The 23222-nt window shown below is 35.6% G+C and overlaps 1 protein-coding gene across 1 annotated transcript; it reads left to right on the forward strand.

Annotated features, from left to right (window-relative positions):
- Nucleotides 1–1329: 1329 nt before the first annotated feature.
- LOC121317448 (lysosomal-associated transmembrane protein 4A) lies at nt 1330–22211 on the forward strand. Its single transcript, XM_041253401.1, has 7 exons — nt 1330–1517; nt 13294–13426; nt 18013–18089; nt 19164–19286; nt 19758–19853; nt 20927–21025; nt 21395–22211. The coding sequence occupies exons 1-7, from the start codon at nt 1392–1394 to the stop codon at nt 21467–21469; spliced, it is 729 nt and encodes a 242-aa protein (XP_041109335.1). The 5' UTR covers nt 1330–1391; the 3' UTR covers nt 21470–22211.
- Nucleotides 22212–23222: the final 1011 nt, after the last annotated feature.

The following is a 23222-nucleotide window of genomic DNA, read 5'->3' on the forward strand; positions in this document are numbered from 1 at the left end:
TTAATTCTTGTTTTTTTAAGCCCACAGATTTTCAATTAATAGAATGCTTGATGTTTTAGAATATGTTCCAAAAGAAGTTTTAGGCTTTTCTTTGATGCATTATACATCATAGAACAGATACAAACAATGTCTGTATACAAATACATACATTTACATACTAAAAGTTTAGTTATTTTAACTATAGCCAAATGGTGTTCCTATTCTCTGGTTATACTAAGTGAAATTCACATCACATGCCAACTCTACAGATTAAGGAGCTATAGTACAAATTTGTATATATATAATGGTATCTGCCATTAATTCTCTGTTCAGTATGTATTTTGATAAGAATATACAAATGCGTATTATACTGCGTATTATACATTATACTGTATCATGCAGGCACAGACGTGTATTCCTGCTAGAGTATTTGTGCACTTTGATAAGAGATATAAGTTCATAAAATAAAAAAAGGATACTTTTGGAGTTAGTTAGTTTATTCCACCTGATTTAAAAACAATCAAGTGTGGGCCAGGACAGGGCAAGTGAGCACAGGGTTAAGAAGACAGGGAAGGCTCTCAGCATGATGGGGTTTTGTTAGTGAGGTTTTGTGATGCATAATGAAACCTATACAGATTTGTGTTGTATCTAACTGTAAAAATGTGCTTTCTAGGTTGCAGGAAATTGCATATTTTAAAGTTAACATTTCAAATACTCTCTGAGAGGGGCATGTCGCCAGACCCCTGTAGAAGCAGGCTGCTCACTACCACCCTATGAGCCACTCGGTCTCTAATCTTAATGCCACACAAGTCTACCTTTTTTCTTCTCTCAAATGTTGGAGGGTATGCCTTAGGTCAGTGGTTCTCAGATTGGTGTCATGACTGTCTGGTAAGGTTGCAAAATAAATTCTGGAAACTTCTCTTTCATATAACAACCTGTAGTATCATATACAGTACAGTATATAATTACATACACAACTTTTGTTTTCACTGCAGTAAAACATTTTGAGAACCTCTGAAGCCTCAGGTCATACTGCAAATGTGCGCTCAGTCATTTAATTAAATCTACTTCACACAGCTAAACCCTCTACTACCCCAGAAAATTATTTGCAACTTGGGCCTGTACTGTAGGAATTCAATTTGCTGCTCGTGTTGTCAGTTCGTCCTGTCGGTTGAATGCATACGCCCACTCGTCTCTGACAGTCCAATCAGAAGGGAAAACTACAGAAACGACCAGATTCTGTTCCGTCTCTCAATCTGTCACTCGTCTCGCTGTCTGCCAATCATGTAGCAGTACCCGCCTCTCTAGCGACTGATGCCATTGGGTTATTGTTAGAATTACGTTCATACGTCGTTTACGTGGGCGTTGTTGCCAGAACGCTAGGAGGTAGAAAGACGAACCATTATTTTCCAATGTATTTCCACGAAACAGAGGATGACATGCCTTTCAAGTCGAGTCGCGACAGGTTCTACAGTACACGGTGCTGTGGTTGCTGTCATGTCAGGACTGGAACCATTATCCTAGGGACCTGGTGCATGGTGAGTGATTTCGCTGTTTTCTTCTGTCTGTATCCTGTGATCTACTGACGAGATCTCACTGTCGCTTTTTTTTTTTTTAGTTACGCGCATGAGCAAATACAATGAAAAATAATAACATTAACATCAGTTAAGAATGATTAGGAGGAACAATGTACGTTTCAATTGTACAAATAATATATATATATATATATATATATATATATATATATATATATATATATATATATAGCGTATGCGTATGCGCACACGAGCGATGCTCGCTACCGATTGTCTAACCCTTATACGGTTAATATTATGAGCAGCATTGTAACCACCGGTAAATAGCCTGTACGGCAAGGTGTACATATATTGATATTGATTTGATTTTTTTTTTTTTTTTTTTTTTTTTTTTTAGACGATGTTTAGACGATGCCTGATATGCTTTTAAATAATTTGCTTATAATTACACTAACGTGAGAATAGCCTTCACTAGAGTTATGGAGTAATTTGGTTTTACCTTTTTACTACTAAACTTATAGTAACGAAATGTTTGACCTGTTTTGAAGGTACAGGTTGATTTAGAAAGTAAGTTTACCATATGGGATATGGTGCGTTGATGTGGCAAACTTACTTTCTAATCACCCTGTATTTTTAAAGTGTGTGTTAGGAATTCTCTGCCTTAAATTTACACTTCTCTCAGGAAGAAAACGCTTTTATTGTGGTCTTGTTATCTTTTCATGCGCTTTTATTAGGATCTCCTAAAATATTTATCACCGCAAAAACGTGCTCAAATGTATTAAAGATTAATTATTTCCATTACATGAGAGTAAATGTTAAACTTCATGTAGATTTGAACTCTGCTCTCACCAAGATAAGCACCAATCAAGATGTAGATTTACAGTAAACTAATGTGATCCACCTGCAGCTCCATCCATTTGCTTTGCTTTACATCTGATGATATAGATATCCTTCTGTCTGAAGTGTAATGCTGGTTCTAAGGATCAGCTTATTTTGCCTCCCCAGCGCATCAGCACACACAATGGCTGCGATGCTGGCTCCGGGGATCTTCCAGTCTCTAGCAGCTTCCAGTTGTCCTGGGCGAGGCTTAGTTTTAACACCTTTTCTTGGTGATTGCTCTCCTGGACGGAGGAATATTGTCTTTTGTGTGTAATGCTTTGATGGAACTGCTGGCAACTTATTGGTCGGGTTATGCTTGTCTTCCAATGCTAAGGCCAAACATCGCAGCACCTGGTCATGGTGCCAAATAAACCGTCCTTGGCTAAGACCCACCATACATCCTAAGAACATAAGAAAGTTTACAAACACGAGGAGGCCAATAGTAGCTTATTGATCCCAAAATCTCATCAAGCAGCTTCTTGAAGGATCCCAGGGTGTCAGCTTCAACAACATTACTGGGGAGTTGATTCCAGACCCTCACAATTCTCTGTGTAAAAAAGTGCCTCCTATTTTCTGTTCTGAATGCCCCTTTGTCTAATCTCCATTTGTGACCCCTCGTCCTTGTTTCTTTTTTCAGGCTGAAAAAGTCCCTTGGGTCAACACTGTCAATACCTTTTAGAATTTTGAATGCTTGAATTAGGTCGCCACGTAGTCTTCTTTGTTCAAGACTGAACAGATTCAATTCTTTTAGCCTGTCTGCATATGACATACCTTTTAAGCCCGGAATAATTCTGGTTGCTCTTCTTTGCACTCTTTCTAGAGCAGCAATATCTTTTTTATAGCGAGGTGACCAGAACTGCACACAATATTCAAGATGAGGTCTTACTAGTGAATTGTACAGTTTTAATATTACTTCCCTTGATTTAAATTCAACACTTTTCACAATGTATCCGAGCATCTTGTTAGCCTTTTTTATAGCTTCCCCACATTGTCTTGATGAAGACATTTCTGAGTCAACAAAAACTCCTAGGTCTCCTGTCAAAATGTGCCTTAATGTTGCAGGTGGTGAACAGAAAGGACATGAGGGATCCTCTCCCACCCAGAGGTTTAGGTTCAGTGGTGAGAGAACATCATTTGTTGATCTGATGAGGAAACTGATACTGCCTGTTCCATTGTCCTTAGGTCTTGCCAGCCGATCTTGCGTTGTTCTTCACTTTGCCATCTCGTCCATTCTCCCTGCATGGCCTGGGAAACGGCCTTTACACACCTGATCTTCTCCTCCTGTTTTTGCACCTCATTGACTACCAGCTTCCTCCATTGAGCTGGGATTGCCATGTGCCATGTAGGAGGAGCTGAACTGAGACCAAGACCTCCTTTTCCATGTTGAACTTGCCCCATAATATCTCCGATTCGAAGGGCAGCCTTAGCATCTTCCACAGCTTTCTTTGCCGCCCATTTTCTTCCCTTGTGCTTTTGTGAATGAATCTACTAATATCATTTCCAGTTGGACTTTGGCACACTTAAACTCCTTTGACATAGGCTCCTGCCTTTTTGAATCGGTATGTGTTTCCTCCAAATATCTCTTCAGCTCAAACTTAGATGATTTTAGTGTGCCACTTTTCTCACTGGTGAATATTACAAATTTGAATGGATCGTTATAAAAGTTAGTTCTTACACGCTCTTTCTTTTTGTAGCGTTTCTGAAGGCTCTCAGCTCTGTGCAATGTTGCAAGCTTGTATTTTATGACCCTTTATAACAGATTGAGTCCCTCCTTCTTAGTTCTGCTTTTCTCCTTTGCTTCCACAACTGCCTCCTTTCTCTGACTCCTGCTGCCATCTAGACTTTCCAGGAATAATTTATACTTTTTCCTTCCTTTTTTCAATTCCAAACCTCTCGTTTCCATATACGTAGATGATGTCCCCAAATTTATCCAGCTTCTTTTCAATGTTTCCATTTAACCTTTCCAAAGTAAAACAGAGATCTGTGTTTACTGTGTCCCACACAGTTTTCTCACAAGCTTTTGGCCATTTAACTCCAGGCTTGTGCCCGTTGAGGTTCTTTTCTCTCTTACGCTGGTTCATCTGGCCGGGTTCGCAAGGATCATTAGGTTCATCACTAGTTGTATCCACGCAAGTCCTCCTCATGTCTATGACAGGGGTACTGATATCCTGCGAAACTGTGGTTTGCTTCCTGTCGCTGGATTTCATTTGACTGACTTGACTGACTTCCTATAAGTACTGATCAGTGCAAAGCCATTGTCCCTTTTCCCTCAAGCATTTCATTCTCCCTTGATGAATCTTCAAACCCCTGACCATTGTTGCCTTTCTCCAGGTGCAGACAAAAACCTGGAGTTCCATGTCTTTGCTAACTACTGATCTTGAACTAGTCTTTTGTGACGTAATCTCCATTCTCATATCCATTTTCATTCCTAAGTCGTTAACCGTGTTATCCAACCTCGTTAAGATCACCGAAAATAGCGTCTGCGGTGGAACATAAGTACTGCATAGCCATAGTGCAAAACAGATCGAGATTTCAATAGATCAAGTAGCGTGTTAATGAAATATGTTAAACTTGCAATGTGGATCATGTCACGTGTATTAGTCAAATGTTTAGCGCTGTGTCATTTCTGCAAGTTTATGGTTTACTTTGTTTTTTTGCTTATTTACTATCTCAAGTTCACCTTTGTGTAATTACAGTTCACCTGCCAAAAAGTTATTTCTTAAAGTTTACACAACAAGAATTTCAGTCTAGTTTAATGTGTATTTTTTAAACAATTGTAGCATGTGATTCCTGGAATATCTTGTTTTCAGTTTTCTTTTAACCTGATTCCAGCTTTCCAAGGAGATTTAAAATATTCCAATATCTAACACTTCCCAAATGTGAACGCTGTGACTGTAAAACAAGATTTTGAAGGTTTCACCAGGATAGTAAAAAAAAAAAAAAAAAAAAAAAAAAAAAGTGATTCTTGAGGAAGAGGTGGTAAGAAAAGTTGATGTTATGACCGCACTAGGGCATACAAAAGCTTTGGCAATCTGTGAATGTCAACTTGCATGATTGTGGATTCAGCCTTTCTTGTAGGAATCTGCTGAACAACAGCTGACTCATTCCAGAGTTGTACTGTAGCAATCTGAGTTCAGAGAAGGTCACATTGTACAGTAGCAATTGTTGTCTAAATAAAAACCAAGCCAGGTATTTGAGTTTATGGGGAAGCTAGTAGATTTCTCTTATGTGTTAAGTTTAAATACACACGTGTAAGGTTCAATTTCTTCTTAAAATAATCAACCAGTCGTCTTCAAATATTCAATAAGAGTATATTCAGGAATCAAAAATGCAAAAAGAAACAAAGCAAATCAAACGCGTTACAACAGTGATATCACACACAGGCCTCAGTCGATCAGGTTCTGAGCTGGCATCAGTGTAAGAACATAAGAACATAAGAAAGTTTACAAACGAGAGGAGGCCATTCGGCCCATCTTGCTCGTTTGGTTGTTAGTAGCTTATTGATCCCAAAATCTCATCAAGCAGCTTCTTGAAGGATCCCAGGGTGTCAGCTTCAACAACATTACTGGGGAGTTGATTCCAGACCCTCACAATTCTCTGTGTAAAAAAGTGTCTCCTATTTTCTGTTCTGAATGCCCCTTTTTCTAAACTCCATTTGTGACCCCTGGTCCTTGTTTCTTTTTTCAGGCTGAAAAAGTCCCTTGCGTCGACACTGTCAATACCTTTTAGAATTTTGAATGCTTGAATTAGGTCGCCACGTAGTCTTCTTTGTTCAAGACTGAACAGATTCAATTCTTTTAGCCTGTCTGCATATGACATGCCTTTTAAGCCCGGAATAATTCTGGTCGCTCTTCTTTGCACTCTTTCTAGAGCAGCAATATCTTTTTTATAGCGAGGTGACCAGAACTGCACACAATATTCAAGATGAGGTCTTACAAGTGCATTGTACAGTTTTAACATTACTTCCCTTGATTTAAATTCAACACTTTTCACAATGTATCCGAGTATCTTGTTAGCCTTTTTTATAGCTTCCCCACATTGCCTAGATGAAGACATTTCTGAGTCAACAAAAACTCCTAGGTCTTTTTCATAGATTCCTTCTCCAATTTCAATATCTCCCATATGATATTTATAATGTACATTTTTATTTCCTGCGTGCAGTACCTTACACTTTTCTCTATTAAATGTCATTTGCCAATTTGTCTGCCCAGTTCTGAATCTTGTCTAGATCATTTTGAATGACCTTTGCTGCTGCAACAGTGTTTGCCACTCCTCCTATTTTTGTGTCATCTGCAAATTTAACAAGTTTGCTTACTATACCAGAATCTAAATCATTAATGTAGATTAGGAATAGCAGAGGACCTAATACTGATCCCTGTGGTACACCGCTGGTTACCACACTCCATTCTGAGGTTTTTCCTCTAATCAGTACTTTCTGTTTTCTACATGTTAACCACTCCCTAATCCATGTACATGTGTTTCCTTGAATCCCAACTGCGTTCAGTTTGAGAATTAATCTTTTGTGCGGGACTTTGTCAAAAGCTTTCTGGAAATCTAAATAAACCATGTCATATGCTTTGCAATTATCCATTATCGATGTTGCATCCTCAAAAAAAATCAAGCAAGTTAGTTAGACACGATCTCCCTTTCCTAAAACCATGTTGACTGTCTCCCAGGACCCTGTTACCATATAGGTAATTTTCCATTTTGGATCTTATTATAGTTTCCATAAGTTTGCATATAATAGAAGTCAGGCTTACTGGTCTGTAGTTACCTGGTTCAGTTTTGTTTCCCTTTTTGTGGATCGGTATTACGTTTGCAATTTTCCAGTCTGTCGGTACCACTCCTGTGTCAAGAGACTGCTGCATGATCTTGGTTAGCGGTTTGTAAATTACTTCTTTCATTTCTTTGAGTACTACTGGGAGGATCTCATCCGGCCCAGGGGATTTGTTTATTTTAAGAGCTCCTAGTCCCTTTAACACTTCTGCCTCAGTTATGCTAAAGTTATTTAAAACTGGATAGGAACTGGATGACATGTGGGGCATGTTGTCAGTATCTTCCTTTGTAAAAACTTGTGAAAAGTAATCATTTAACATATTTGCTATTTTTTTTTCTTCATCTACGATTTTGCCATTTGTATCTCTTAAACATTTAATCTCCTCTTTGAATGTTCTCTTGCTGTTGTAATATTGGAAAAACATTTTGGAATTGGTTTTAGCTCCCTTAGCAATGTTCATTTCTATTTCTCTCTTGGCCTTTCTAACTTCCTTTTTGACTTGCGTTTGCAGTTCTGTGTACTCTTTCTGTGTACTTTCTTTTTGGTCCTTTTTTAATGCTCTGTAAAGTGCCTTTTTTCGCTGAATATTTTTTTTAATTGATCTATTAAACCATTTTGGCAATTTAGTTTTACATTTAGATTTGTCTACTTTAGGGATATAATTGTTTTGCGCCTCTAGTACTACGTTTTTGAAGAACAACCATCCTTCTTCTGTGGGTGTTTTCTCTATTTTACTCCAATCTACTTCTGTTAGTCTCTGTTTCATACCTTCATAGTTTGCTTTTCTAAAATTGTAAACCTTAGCTTTAGTCATTACTTTTGGGTTTTAAAAAACACTTCAAATGAGACCATGTTGTGGTCTGAGTTTGCCAGTGGTTCTCTGACCTCTGTTTTAGTTATTCTATCTTCGTTATTTGAAAAGACTAAATCAAGGCATGCCTCCCCTCTAGTGGGTGCCTTCACAAATTGTGTTAGGAAGCAGTCATTTGTCATTTCCACCATTTCTATTTCATCCTTCGCGCTAGATTAGTAGTGGCCAATACCTAGATTAGTAGTGGCCAATACGTGGATCGCAAAAGATTTTTGGTGCGTCTCGGGACAAATCAGCACAAGCCCTAGCATGTAAGCATACAACAGTTTTTGTTACGGCTGATTTTTTGATTGCTTCCATTTTGTTTATTTTTTGGTCTTCTTTTTTCCCTACTGCTGCCAGTCAGACATACAAACTATTGCTATTAGTAAATTTTATTATTTAATAACTAAAATTTTTGCCTTGTCGCAAGGGAGATTGGCAAAATCTATGACTCTTTGGACGGCACAAACTGACTCTCCATTTCCCACTTATCAGTGAGAAACCTTCGGCCACGCATTGACCCTTTTAATATATTTTTTGTTGCATCATACAATTTTGAAACAATATTCCAACACAAGTGTCTCAACAATTTTGCAATTTACTTGAAATTTAAACAAGACATTTATTGTGTCTCTGCCTCTGATTTTTAATCATCCTCTGATCCTATGCAGCACTGTTGGATGTTATCATCGATATAGACTACATGCTTAACTGGTGGTCTGCATAAAATTGCTTGATACTACTGCATAAAACACTGGCATCTGCACTGCCTTCAATTGTAACCATCTTTTGGGCTACTAATTGTTCCATTCTTGGGAATACCAAATTCCATTTTTCAAAAATGGCCAATTCCATTTATTACCACTTATTAATAATTAAATATGTTATTTGAACATAAATATAATGTTGGTAGTTAAAATAAGTAAATTTAATAAACATTACCACTAATTTTTTTTTTTTTTTTTTTTTCAGTTTGACTTGTTGCTATAATAGCAAGTAAAGCAGTCTGTAAATGTTTATAGACGTCACTTGGGTCATTGCTGACATTAAAATAAGCAGGAAAACCTAAGCATTATTACAACAGTTTGAAAAACAATGTCCAGCACAGTTGTGAGAATCATATTTAGTCTTCCACTAACACAGTAGTTGTCTACAAATAAAGATGTTTTGAAAAGGCCTGTTTCGCTTATTGCTGGCATATACAATAACAATACAAAATATGAAACAGTTCAGTAAGTCCAGCAATGTCATTTGAGAATAATCCACAAATTAAGTTTAGCGTTTTATTGGCATTGTAATAACCAGGATAAAATATGAAACACTGATAAAGGCTTGTTGACTGACTCGTTACTCTAAAACCAGTTCACTGCTGTTACCTGATTTGTAATTTAAATAGCATCCCTTTTAATGTAAACACGTAATTAATCCTCTCAGTTGTTTATTTTCTACTTCTGCAGTGTTAGTTGCAAGATTTAAAAAGGCGTGTGTACAGATAGAATGTCTTTATGAAACTAAGGGTGTGTAGTGTAGTGACTACATCCTTTACACAGCACAGTGATCAATTTCCTTTAGGATTGTATAGCTAGTAAATTAGTTCTGAGCTCTTTTCTTCGTTGTCAGAAAATATAATTCAATTAAGAAAGGGCCTTCATTTAAAATGGCTAATTATAGCTTCATTAAAGGCAGGTAGCATTGAAACGTGTTTACGATTCCTTTATGATATTTAATGGTATTGACTCATACATGATCATGTGAATTACAGCAAAACTATCGCACATTCCTCGTATAGATAATCCAATTTCTTTTAGCTCCCTTTTACAGAAATAATGGACATGGTATGTCATCTTCAGTTACACCAAATGTGTATTTTCTACTAATGTGCAGATTACATTTTTACCAGTTTCAAAACGTGTGAGATGATTTCTGAAATGGTCATTTTTTAAAAGGGAAATAAAACTAAAAAAGTCAGCGTGTGAGTATTGTGATTTTTATTTATGTTTACCGGAGCATTTGTACTTCTAAGTGATGTAGTAAGATTGTCCTTCATTGATTTTAGTATTCAATTATACAGTGAGTTAAAACTATAAAGTTCATGAGCAGCATCGAGCAGCACTCTCTATAGAGGTAAAATCGCCAGTCGCCTGCTTCGCCCACTTACTCAATCAACCAGTCACTCTCACATTTATAGAATCGCAGAATGCCACCACCATGTAAACCTCAACTCACATACGCACCCACACACACGTGCAGCCCCATGTGCAGAGCCTGTGCACAGTCACACAATCTATAAAATGCTTGTACTTGAACGATTCCCTGGCTCTAGTATCTATTTTTTTCTGAAATCATAGCAATGCTTAATTTCATTAGTTTTCTTCAATAATTAAGTCACACTCCAGGCAATCTGTTTTACAGCCACATAAAAATTTTAAAATCCTAGTACTCCATTGATGAAGGCTCTGCCTCCTGCAGGTTGAACTTGACTTTTGTGTCTTCGCCTTTGGACTTGGAATGCATAGCTTCCATTGCAGACAAATACTAGATGGTAGAGCCTTCGTTGATTGGCATGTAGACTATCTATTTTACAGGGTTGGATTTAAGGCTTGTCTGATTGCCCGGGAAAGTAAAAATGTGTTCTTCCAACTTAGCTGTCTGTAGGACAACTGCTTCATATCGGTAAATGTATTTTAACAGTATTTTGTATGATCAAAGCTGATGCTTCCTTTATTCGTGTGTGCTGGCATCTATGCAGGGGTAGTAGCTAAAGATCTTTGGAGATGCTGGGAACTAGTGAACTGTAGCAACATACCTCTTGTGTCTTGCCACTCAAATTGCAGTTTCAGTCTGCTGAGTGCAGTACTGGGATGAAGATGTGCATTCCGCAGGCGACTGCACATCCAAGCAGGGGGGTTATTTTGTTGTGGGATGAATGGTAATAGTTCAGCATGTTGTATATGTGTTTGGCTTTCCTGAAATTCAAATCAAGTGACATGAATAAAAATATTTACTGTACGAGTTTCGTTTTCCTTTTCAAGTAGACAATGTGCAGCACAAACCCACAGCTGAAACTAGAGATGTGCCGATCATCAGATTGGAATTGGAGCTGATTTATTAATAAAATACCATAATCTGCAATCAGTTTCACATTATTATTGTTGTTCTTGTTATTATTGTCATCTGCCCATGGAAGCTCAGTCTCAAATCATTGTTATACTTTAAAGTTCAACATCAGGGTCAAATTTTTAATCCAATCCATGCTCTGCAAATTGCCATCCTGTGACTGTAGGTGTCCCCATCAATCAAGCAAACTCGCATTGGTCAGAGCAAACTGTCGAGGGGGTGTGACGGCTTGCGGTAGAAAGTGCAATTTTATTTCTAACTTGTTTTGTGTTGCAAACATTTAGCCATGTTAACACTGGGTAATAGTAAATGTTCTGATAATCACAGTTTGTATGATTGGGACTTTCCAGTTTTTTTTTCATATAGGCCCTAGTTCTTCATCTGTGTTTCTTGGATTTTTGTAAATAATAAATAGGCCTTCATACATGCAATGTAGTAATACTCTACAAGATTTTACATTTTTAACTGCAGTTTTAAAAAAAAATCTACACAAGGATCTTTGGGTGTTGGACATGAATATGTTTAATGCACATTGTGCCAAAATATTTCAAAATAAACATATGAGTGCTTGTCTTTTTTTTATTATCAGTATTAAACAAGCTTTTTAATGCCAGAGGCTGTGTGGTCCAGTGGTTAAAGAAAACTTTCTTTAATTCCCGGTTCAAATCCCAGCTCGCTCACTGTGTGACCTTGAGCAAGTTGTTTAAGCTCCTTGTGCTCAGGGTGAGACGTTGTTGTAAGCTGACTGGATAAAAGTGTCTGCCATGAATAGTGGAATACCATTTGCAGATTTATAAAATGCAGGTTTTAGTCTAGTGCAACCCCAAATACCACTATCATACCACCTATTAGTGCATGTGTATTATGCATTGATTGAGCAGTGTTTTGCAAAGTTCACATCTGTCAAAATGTAGAGTTTGTGATGTTTTCTGATTTTAAAGCTTAAGTAAATGGTCAATTTACAAATTTAAGTGATAGTTTACAATTGTATTATTATCTGCCATTTACTGATATGGAATATTGGTAATCGGAATCCACCTCAAAAAACACAAGCTGTGCATCCCTTGTTAAAAGTGCCTGTCGCCTTGAGCCATGCAAGCAGTGTGGTTTACAGTGCTGTTCTTTAGGAAGAAACCTAAGTGCTACATGTCTGTAGTGTACTACTTCACATTTGCATATATATTCTGTACCGTTGTGTGTATACTGTATGTGTGTTTATACCTCAAGAGTGGTATATCTAGCATGGGATATATTTTTGTTATCTCACTGGAGTGTGATAACATGGTTACCGGGACTAGTTTTGAATGTGTCTTTCCAATTGCATTCCAATCCAGTGGTGTGCTGCTGAAATTCAGGACAGAGCTGCGTGTCGGTAGTTCAAACAATACTGCCACCTTTACATGTTTTTAAAACAAAAAAATATCTGAAATCATTTCAAATTTCTATTGTTTTGATTTGGACTCAGATTTCAAGAAATGCCAGTTACCTGTCTGCCTGCGTCTGACGAATCCAAACAGTCTGTAGCCCTGTCATTAATATCGATAACGGTAGGAAACCGCAGAGAGGATGTAAATTGACAGGCTGCGCTCATGTTCTACTAAAGACTGTTGCGAAGAAGGCATAAACAGGGTTTGAAATGAATCTGCGTTGAAGCATAGTCTGTTGACAATGAAAGTAAAGATCTGCCAAGTAAAATAATCCCTGCATTAATTGATTTAATATAAAGTACACATTTTATTGCTGTTTATTTTAAATATACACTTGTAGTATAAACAGAACTTACTGAATGATTGTTCATGGTATACAGTTCTATTCCCCTTGAGTGTGTTCTGAATGAGGTGTTAGCCTTTTATTTTCAAGTTTTCAAACATTTTTTTTTGTGTCAATAAATAAATACACCCTCTATTGGCTAACCTGATTCACTGTGTATTCATCAGTCTTTTATATGGTCAGTTGGACATTTAAAAGAGAACTAAAAGCTCACAATCATACATAATCTTGTGTTGCAGACAATTGGTTTTGTTTTTTTGTTGTGGTCTGCCTTACATTTGTCGATGGGACAATCAAAAAAAAAATTCCTAAAAATCTATACCGATTTAACATGTTTACAGTGTGTTTTTGTCATTGTAATACAAGTGACTGTTTCTTTACAGGTGGTAAACCTGTTGATGGGCATTATCCTGACAGTGGCAGTGACTCATCCCGATAATGTACCTACTGTTGACCTGCAGTATGAAGTCATTGAACATTACTTTGTCTCCGATAGGATGGCAGATAGGATGGCAGGTAGGTGACATTTAAAATGTGTGTAAATGAATGTATATTACAGCAGTGTTTGGCCACCAATGGCCATCAGTAGTGAAAGGCCAGAACATATGTAATGGGGTACAGCTTTGCTAGGCACATTATTTGTCTTGCAGAATTAACTTATCCTACATCGGCGTATTTAGCTAGGGTGGACATATTTTCCAAAAATAAAAGCTAAACATATTAGGGGAAAAAAAGAAGACAAAAAAAAATTATATAAAATGGATGCAGTCTTCTCTCCTTTTAAAAAAAACAACAAAAAAAAAACCTGTTAAATATTACTTGAGTCTCAGTCCCAGAATAGCAGTTGCAAACTAAACTGGCTTCTCCCTTGGTATAGGGTGCAAACTAAAAAAAACAACAAAAACAAAGATCAGCACGCCATTCTGTAATCTGGATCCCCAAAAGACATTAACTTGTTGAATCCTGGTATCCTCCACAATTGAAATTGGTTGCATGTCAGTTGCAATCATCTCAGTAATTAACAGTGTTATCTTTTCATAATATCCAGTGACAATGATGCCATGTAACAATGGTTGGAAATAGACAAGGAAAAAAACTTCTGAGCAGCCATTATTTGCAGGCACCCTCTTGTTAATATTTGAACTGCACATTTTTGACAACGTTTAAACAATTAAGCAAAATTTAAAAAGGTTTGACACTTTACTACCTTTTAAACTCTAAATGAAACTAGAACACACAATAGCTGATAAGTTCATAAGTTATTGCTCAACCACCATAAAACTGCTGTTTTCAAATTTAAATATTTTAACGCATACCTACAACGGTGAGATCAGAATACAACTATACACAGCCAAGATTGCACAGATCAGGCAAATCATTGCATGATAAAGTAAATGTTGATGGGGTATGAAAATGTTTGTTTTGCATACCTTGGTTTTGTGCACATTTCACCTTTACTCGGATATGCTGTAATGTTTAGTTTCTTGCTTACCATTTTGAACATTAGTCATTATATATCTCTTTACATCCAAACACCCTAGTTTTCTTTACTAAGCAGAACAAACTTTGCAGTAAACTGTAGTTTTTTGCCATAATTTCTTGGTTTATCAAAAAGGGTCCATTGGATTACCGTGCTGTATCGAGATCATAGTGATGTGTGGAGCTCTGCAAGAACGCGTCCCGTTTAACAAGCAATACAAGCACTGATATAACACTATTGTGTAATATTTTGTTTCAAGTATTATTTTAAAGAGCCCTTTCGTATAATCATTTTTTCCAGTATATTTCATTAAGGTCATTATAATGGAGATTATTAGCTAGACATGCAAGTAGATTTTTTTAAATTATATTATATAATACGTTGGGGTAACAAGATCAGTGCCAACTTGTGAAACCTCCACCCAGTCCTCAAGGTTCTGAGGCTGAGAATGGGTTTACTTTGCCAGAGCAGAGTGCTGCATTATAGTTTTGATGTTCAAACAGCATCCATAAACCAACCCAATGCACCAGAGTAAAAGATAACATGCACACAATTTAACTTTTAGTTGAACTGTCAGACTTATAAATATTCCATTAAATTGTGATGGGGACTTTAAAACACCAAAAGAAAAATGTTTGAAATATTTTCCTTTTTTTAAATACCATTTACTTTTTTAAAGTTATTTTTAATTAGGGCTTGAACTTTTCATTTTTTAAATTCCAGATGTTTACCCCGCTTTTAATTTTAATTAGTAGTAGTTATGCTGTCTTTGCATTCTAATAAAGAGAAAACTATTCATGACAAACTGGGTTTCATTTTTTTTTTTTTTGCTACAAATCAAGGAGATTTTAAATGATGGACATGCTATTGGTGTGTGCTCCGTATTGGGTATTTCATGCTGAAACGAAAATCTGTCGGGACAACTCTGTTAAACGAGGGTAAATAACAAAAGCACAATGAAAGACTAGGTGACTGCAAGAATGAAATGTAATTATGATCAGGGATGAGCAATTAACGTAGTTTGTCACCTCTGTATGAAATAAAAATAAGTCGATTCTGGCTCAATCAAGATACAGCTTTTAATGAGTTTAATTAGGAAGCAGAATTGGCTCAAAATAGTTTAAAGGTACGTCATGTGATCAAAACTAACATGGTACTCCAGGTCCGAAGGAGGATACTGCTGGCTTCACCTCTCTGCAGTATTTCCAGCTTTTCCTCACTGTTAACCTGTTTGAGCAGATGGTCACCATGACCAACAGGTATGCTGCCCGGTTCCTACAGCAGCAAAGAGACAGTCTGGGACCACATGCCTGTGCTCACAATAATGTCATTTAGTTTGAATTTTGTATTTATCTAGTTATCTAGTTTTAGAAAATATATCATTTTTAAATGCCCATAATAATAATAATAATAATAATAGTTTAAGCAGCCGTGACAGAAACAGAACTGTTAACTTTTTTTCTTCATATATAGTCCACTTATTGGTAATTTGATACACATACAATTTGTCTTACCATGTTAAGAAATAACTTTTCCAGGTATTTCCATAGAAAATTTAGTTTGTTAACCAGATATACCCAGATTGTACTGAAAAAAAAAAAAAAAAAAGTATAGTTTTTGTATGTTTTCTTTAGAGACAGAGGGTTCCAAAAGCCCTAGCAGTGAAAGGTAATCCAAGTACTTCTGATTCAGCATTACACTAAACAAAATATTATTTGGAATAAAAAAAAAAAGTAACCTTTATAGACTAGGCTAGACTGATAACAATTAATTGTGGGGTTGTCATTGAGTTGTTCTACAGTAAATTAGTAAAATACTACAGCTGTTTTATATTAAAATTGGTCGTTTGTTTGTTTACAGACAAAGGTACATTACAAACTCACCACTGTTGGATTTTCATAACTTTATAAACCTGTTGTGTAAATCATGGTAGCTTTTAGATCCTGTTGGATGTGTTAGATTTTTAACAATCTTATCAAGATAATTGCTTTTGTCCCAAATGTCTTGCTCTGTATATATTTTTGCATTGTACAGTAGAATTTTACAACTTAATTTAATGATTGAATATATATAACTATATATATTATATAATATATAAATAATATATATATATATATATATATATATATATATATATATATATATATATATATATATATATATATATATATAATAATTAGCCATCAGTGGCACTTAAAAGGTTAAGTCTTGTGTACACCATGTGCAATTCAATCTGGGTGCAGTTCACAAATCACTTACCCTTTAGCCCTCGAATATAATGTAGCTATATAATATATCTGAACCTCATCCATTTAAATAATTGTATTGTAGTTTCTACTTCAGTAGAATATTCACTCATTTTAAAATAATAAAAAAAAAATCTAGTGTTTATTCTGTGTTTCAATGCATTCAGTATGGGATAAATGATAATTGTTGAATCAACCCATTCAACACTTTGAGTTGTCTATCCCACTTAAAACATTTTACCTAATTGGTACTTGTTCCATAACAAGATTCAGTTGATTATTAATTTGGTAATTGATTTGGTTTTCGCTCCTTTGTTACGCTTAGTTCAAACAGTTAATGTTTGTCTCTCACATTGCATGAGTTCCTCTTAGTTTTTTTAAGTTTGAAATCCCACTTACACTGACAAGTGTCTAAGTGAAGATAGTACTGTAGTGAGACTATGTTTTAGATGTAGAACATGAAAGCGGAAATAAAAATGCAAAAAACTAAGGCAATTGAACCAGGAACGGAGAGTAAAGTTATTGATCGTTTTGCTGAACCTAAACAGATGCAGACCTAAATTTCATAGCAAGCAATCGATTTTCAAGACATACATAAGTGGGCTGTAAGCTTGAACAGTGGTTAAAGCCAGGAATGAATGTCTGTGTAACTAGTGGAGGTTTACAAAGTGATGCTGAAATTGCTTTTGTTCCTTTTTAAAAAAAAAAAAAAAAAATTGCTGTTTTAGAGGAATGAAAAACTACATTTCCCAGAATGCCATAGTTATCTAAGACAACACTGATTGACTGGCAGTTAGTTAAACTAATACACCTGTTCATAATTTATCAAGCCAGGCAGGTATAAAGGGACAGGTTTCAAAGACAATAGCTGTCTGTGGGAAGTTTAAGAACTGTGTATAGACCTGAATATGTGATCAGTTATACTGTAAATTTAAAAAAGCTTTCACAATTATGAAAAAAATGTTTACTTTGTTTAATGTATAATTACCCTATTGTTAACAAACAATATTAAGTGGTAAACTGAAATCGTAAGCCCTTTTCTAAGTGTTAATTTTTGAATCTGTTCTGCTAATGAACTAATTGTTGAAGTGATTGTTGCATAGTAAAATAGTATTTGCTTTTCTGTTGAATTGTTCAGACTCACTGTGGTTACATTAACGAATCCAGTTTTCTCTGGATTCGTAGCACTGACTGTCTTTGTTAATCAACAATAAATCTGCCCGATTTAAAAAGCCACTTTTAGTTAGATTTGTAGAATGAATCAATGAAAGGATGATGTCACAGAAATGTTTTAAATACATTAATTGCTGTTTTTGTCTTTTTGTGTTGAATTTAATTTAGTTAGTTTTTTTTTTTTTTTTTTTTTTTTTTTGTAGAAAATGCCTGTGTTGGGTTTGCAATTTCTTTGCTGATGTTCACCATCAGTGCCATGATGGTGTATGGAGCCATTACTGTGAGTGATCTCTATTTGTTTATACATTTTCTATATCCAGGTTTTATTATGTGGCATGTAATAACATAAGTTCTTTTTTTTTTTTATTGTACAACACCCCCTTTTTCACAAAAGGTTTTTTTGAAGTGCTAATTAAAGTATTGCTTAACGAAAATGTGTCTGGCCACTTTGTTTATTGCTAAGACATGACAAGATTTTTGTTTTGTTTGTTTGTTTTAACTGTAATTACTGCATTACAGTTTTGTTTTGTAATTAATCCACTGGGGTAAAGTAAGGTACAACATATTCTTACTTCTGGGGTGCTTTTCTACTTTATACAATGTTGCATATATTCATGACAGGTTAAGGTTTTGCAAATTAACTAATATTTGAATACATGTCTTAATCTTGAACCATACTATCATTTCTGTGTATTTTATTTAGGACTGAGGAACCTGAAAAAATAAGGCAATACATACATGAGGCAATACATTTGCAAATAAAAAGCAATACATGTAATAAAGGAGCATTTGGGGAATTTTGTTTATTTTTATCAAACAAAATTGGAAATGAGATAATGCTTGTTAAGAAAATAATACAGTACTGCATAGAAGTACAAAACAGTGAAAATACAGGATTATACACATGAACGTCAAGTTGCAAGCATCATCAATCACTTCATGCCTGTGCTTACATTTAAAATGCAGCGTTAGCTTTTTTTTTTTTTTTTTTTTTTTTTTAAGATTGCTTGTGGAAATAGCCACACACAGTAAATTAATCATCTGCTTTGATTTATGATAGGGATCTGGTCTCTTCATAGTGTTGGAATATCATTTTTTTCTTCCTCTTGTTTTTCTGTGATCAGCAGAAAGTCTGACCGAGGTCGTTTCTAAACTTTACATTTTCTCCCTTTTTATTGCTTCATATTTATTTGTTGAGTTGAATATAGTTAGAAGAAGGGTTCTTGGTCATTTGTACAAGCCAATTGGAATAAAGTGTTACCAAACAAACTACTCTTTCAGTGATCAATTGGTTTAATAATTTGTTATACCCTCATAAGTCAGTTATTGTAATGTGTTTTTTTTTTCCCCTCAGCATCATGACGGATGGTTGATTCCTTTCTTCTGCTACCAGTTGTTTGATTTTGCCCTCAGTTGTCTTGTGGCCATTAGCTCCCTTACCTACCTTCCTAGGATTAAGGACTACCTAGACCAGCTGGTATGTGAACCTGTTCATCATTTCTGTGAAACAGTAGTTGGTAGAAGTTCTGAAACCATTTAAGCTGCAGACTTCATATATGCATGGTTATATAAATAGTGTATACTTTGATCATGTAAACAGTCCTTTAACTCTTAATTTATTTTAATTCTGAAGGTGTTACCAATGTGTAATTTATTGGCCCACTTATTAAAACCAAGTTTATACATTTTAAGGCAGCAGTATTCATATCAGTTGCTATTTAGATCATTAAAACGGGCCAAATGACTCTTGCAATTGTTCCCTGAGACTACACTGGGCACATGTTTAGTGCATCTGCTTGGGAATCTACATAAGACGCAAAATAAAGTTTGACCCTAATAATAATAATAATAATAATAATAATAATAATAATAATAATAATAATAATAAAAAACAGGCATTGCATTTGACACCTACCTTAGTTAATGAATGTCTTTGTTTGTATTATAGCCTGACTTCCCTTACAAGGATAACATGCTCTCTCTGGACTCCAGCTGCCTGCTGCTTTTCGTCTTGGTGTTGTTTGCTTTTCTCATCATCCTAAAGGTAGTGGTTTAAAAAGAAATGTATGCTTCAAGATACTGCAGTTGTGCTACATTTTTTTGTAAAGGGCTTTTAAAAGACAATTCTCGTTAACATGTGCCTGGCATGTTTACTTGCAAGCTTTTCCCCATAATATTTTATCAAATAAGATCCCATTGAGTCCAAGGCCTCTCCTGTAATGCTGATTTTATAGAAAAAATATTCACATTTTACAACAATGATTAGCAATCCTAATTAGCGAAAACCAAACCTGCCCACCACCAAAATAACATTATCCCAACTGTCAAACATGGTGGTGGGAGTGTCATGGTTTGGGGCTGCTTTTCTGCCTGTGGCCCTGGACGACTTACCATCATTGAGGGAACATGAATTCAGAGTTATAACAAAACATTCTGGAGGAGAACGTCAGGCCATCCATCCGTCAGTTGAAGTTGTGCCGAAAATGGGTATTGCAGCAAGGCAACGATCCTAAGCATTCCAGCAAATCAAAAAAATATGGATTAAGAGGGAAAAAAGTTTTGGATTGGCCAAGTCAAAGTCCAGACCTCAACCAAATAGAACTGTTGTGGCAAGACCTGAAGCGGTCTGTTCATTCAAGAAAGCCCTCAAATCTGAAGCAGCTGCAGCAGTTTTGTAATGAGGAATGGGCAAAAATTCCTCATGGAAGATATGAGAGAGTGATTAGTAACTACAGGAAACATTTGGTTGAAGTCATCGCTGCTAAAGGAGGTGCCACAAATGATTTGAATTAAAAGGTTCACTTACTTCTGCACACAAGGACTTTTGAGTTTGTTACATAAACATGGTTTGTTAAATAGATAATGAAAACATATCTTAATTTTTGTGTGTGTCTGTTCAGGTTATCCGCATCAGAAATTTAGATTTAGATGAAGGATTTATAAGGTTTTTTGTCTAAAATATATGAGAAGAAAGACCACCCCAAGTAGTTCACATACTTTCAAGCAGCACTGTAATTCATGGGAAATTATTGCTCTGTATTGTTTGTGATCCCATCTCAACATATTGAGTAACCAGTTTGGTTAGTCATTAAAGCCTGTTTATGTCATATCTTGCAGGCCTACCTGATTAACTGTGTTTGGAACTGCTATAAGTACATCAACAACAGGAACTTGCCAGAGATTGCCGTTTACCCTGCGTTTGAAGCTCCCCCTCAGGTATACCGATAGTAAAATCATATGTTTTGTTGCCAGTACAACAGTATAATTGCCTACTTTTGATATTTACCCCGAATAGCCTTAGAAAATCCACTAGTTTGCAATGTATGTAAATGTGGTCACGTGACATGTCCTGGTTAAATGCCCTTACCTTTTTAAAATCCTCACAATACCCATAATCTTACCAGATCTGTAGATCAAGTAACTAACAACTTTGTAGACCTGATACTACTTAAGTTAACCTGAAAAATTCTTTACCTTCAGGCTTAGTGTGAGATACTTAAATGAAAAAAAAAAAAAACATCCTCTCAGCTGGTATCTTAATACGTTGTTCAATGCATGTCCTGATTTTTGTTTTATGATTTACAGTATGTTCTTCCCACCTATGAGATGGCTGTTAAGATGCCAGAGAAGGAGCCCCCACCTCCCTACATGCCTGCTTGAAGAGCCTGCCTCATTGTAGATTATACTCCGTCTGAACCAGCTTCTTGTTTTAACCTTGCAATATCTTTTTAGAGACTAGGGATATTCTGTAATCTTTGAAATCCAACATTTATAGAGATGAGTTTTCTTAATAATACAAATTATAAAATGAAATAAAATGTGAAAGTTGTGTGAACAAGAAAGCCAGAATGGAAGCGCAGATATTTCTAAGATCCTTGTTCCTCTTTCAATCTATTTTTGATGTCTTAGCAAATGATCGTATAATATTAACATTGCCTGAATGCTGATCATTAAGTATTTAAGAAAATGTCCTCTCCTAGTGACGTTTGTATTAATAATGAAAATATTCTTAAGACAATCCGTGTTTTAACATTTTAATAATACTGTTTAATTTCTTTCTTTTTTTCACATTTTGTGGTTTTCATTTTGTATTTTAATATTTTCAGATTATGGTACTGTGAGGGATCTTTTGCACTTTCATCAGAAGTATTCAGCCTTTTTGTGTGTATGACATGTTTGTTCTTTGTTGCCTTTTGTTTCATGTTTGATGCCTTTTTGGGGGGAATGGAATTTGATTTAAATGATGCATAAATTGAAAAAAACTAAAAGTAAGCAGGTCATTTACAAAACAAGTGCATGGAGAAATGAACCAGGATTGGGAAAACAGTGGATGCATGCTTCTTTCTTCGTGTTCTTTTTCCTGTGAAACAAACTTGCTTCAATAAATGTTTAAAAAATTGTTGTTTTTTTGTTTTGTTTTGTCTTTATTGGGTTCCAAAGAAAAGCTAACTAAACAGGTACCCATTTACCTGCTACACGGTCTGTGTCAAGTATTAAATAAATTAACAAACTTAAATTAATTACCAGTTCATGTAAAATACTGTGGTAACCAACACAACTCCCTTGTAACTACCTAAATGACAATGAAAGATACCCACTAGGTGGCACTGTTTATCCATCAGCCTTGTATCAGCAACAGAATTGAGGTGCTGCTTCTCAGAATTTTAAATGTATTTGAATTACTATATTTCTTGTTATGGAGGTGTTTGTGAACCAGCACTATTTTGTTTACTTTGGCTGTTTTGCTGACAATGTAACAGTAGCGGTAGGCGTGGGATCTTAGCTGCAGAAAATGTAATTAACATTCGTATACTCAATACTGCCAAATTAAATCATTGTATGACCATAAAGAATTTAAACTTGAATGGTTTTAGATGTCAGTTTTTTCTATTGCCAGGTAAGAAGTATGTGTGCAACTAAACAAACTGTAAACTCAACAAGGTCTTGTAACATCAATAAGGTGTCTTAGTGTCACAGCTGGGCTATTGTCTTAACTGATTGAAATTGCTAATAGTTGGTTCTTAATGATTTAGCCAAACTGCCTTTGCTTATGCTTATATACAGACACACACACACAGGGTGATGAGAAAGTAAGTTTACTACATCAACGCATCATATCACTGATGTGGTAAACTTACTTTCTAATCACCCTATAATTGAGAGAGATTTTAACAAGTTTTGTATCGCCTTGCTTAATATCATGTCCTGTTTCATTATGATTTTTCAAAAACCCATCATCATGCACCATAGGTTTTTTGAGAAATTACCTCTCTTAATATTATCTCACAAACTCATTTATTGTAATGTTTTGTGCAGCCTGGCACATGCTGCGTGGCTGGGCTTTACTAAGCAACCACGGGATAGAATTAATTGCCAACGCAACTAATGTCAAATGCTGAGTGGGTGGTCTTAA

This window comes from Polyodon spathula, chromosome 6 (assembly GCF_017654505.1).
Source record: "Polyodon spathula isolate WHYD16114869_AA chromosome 6, ASM1765450v1, whole genome shotgun sequence".
Classification (NCBI taxonomy): domain Eukaryota; kingdom Metazoa; phylum Chordata; class Actinopteri; order Acipenseriformes; family Polyodontidae; genus Polyodon; species Polyodon spathula.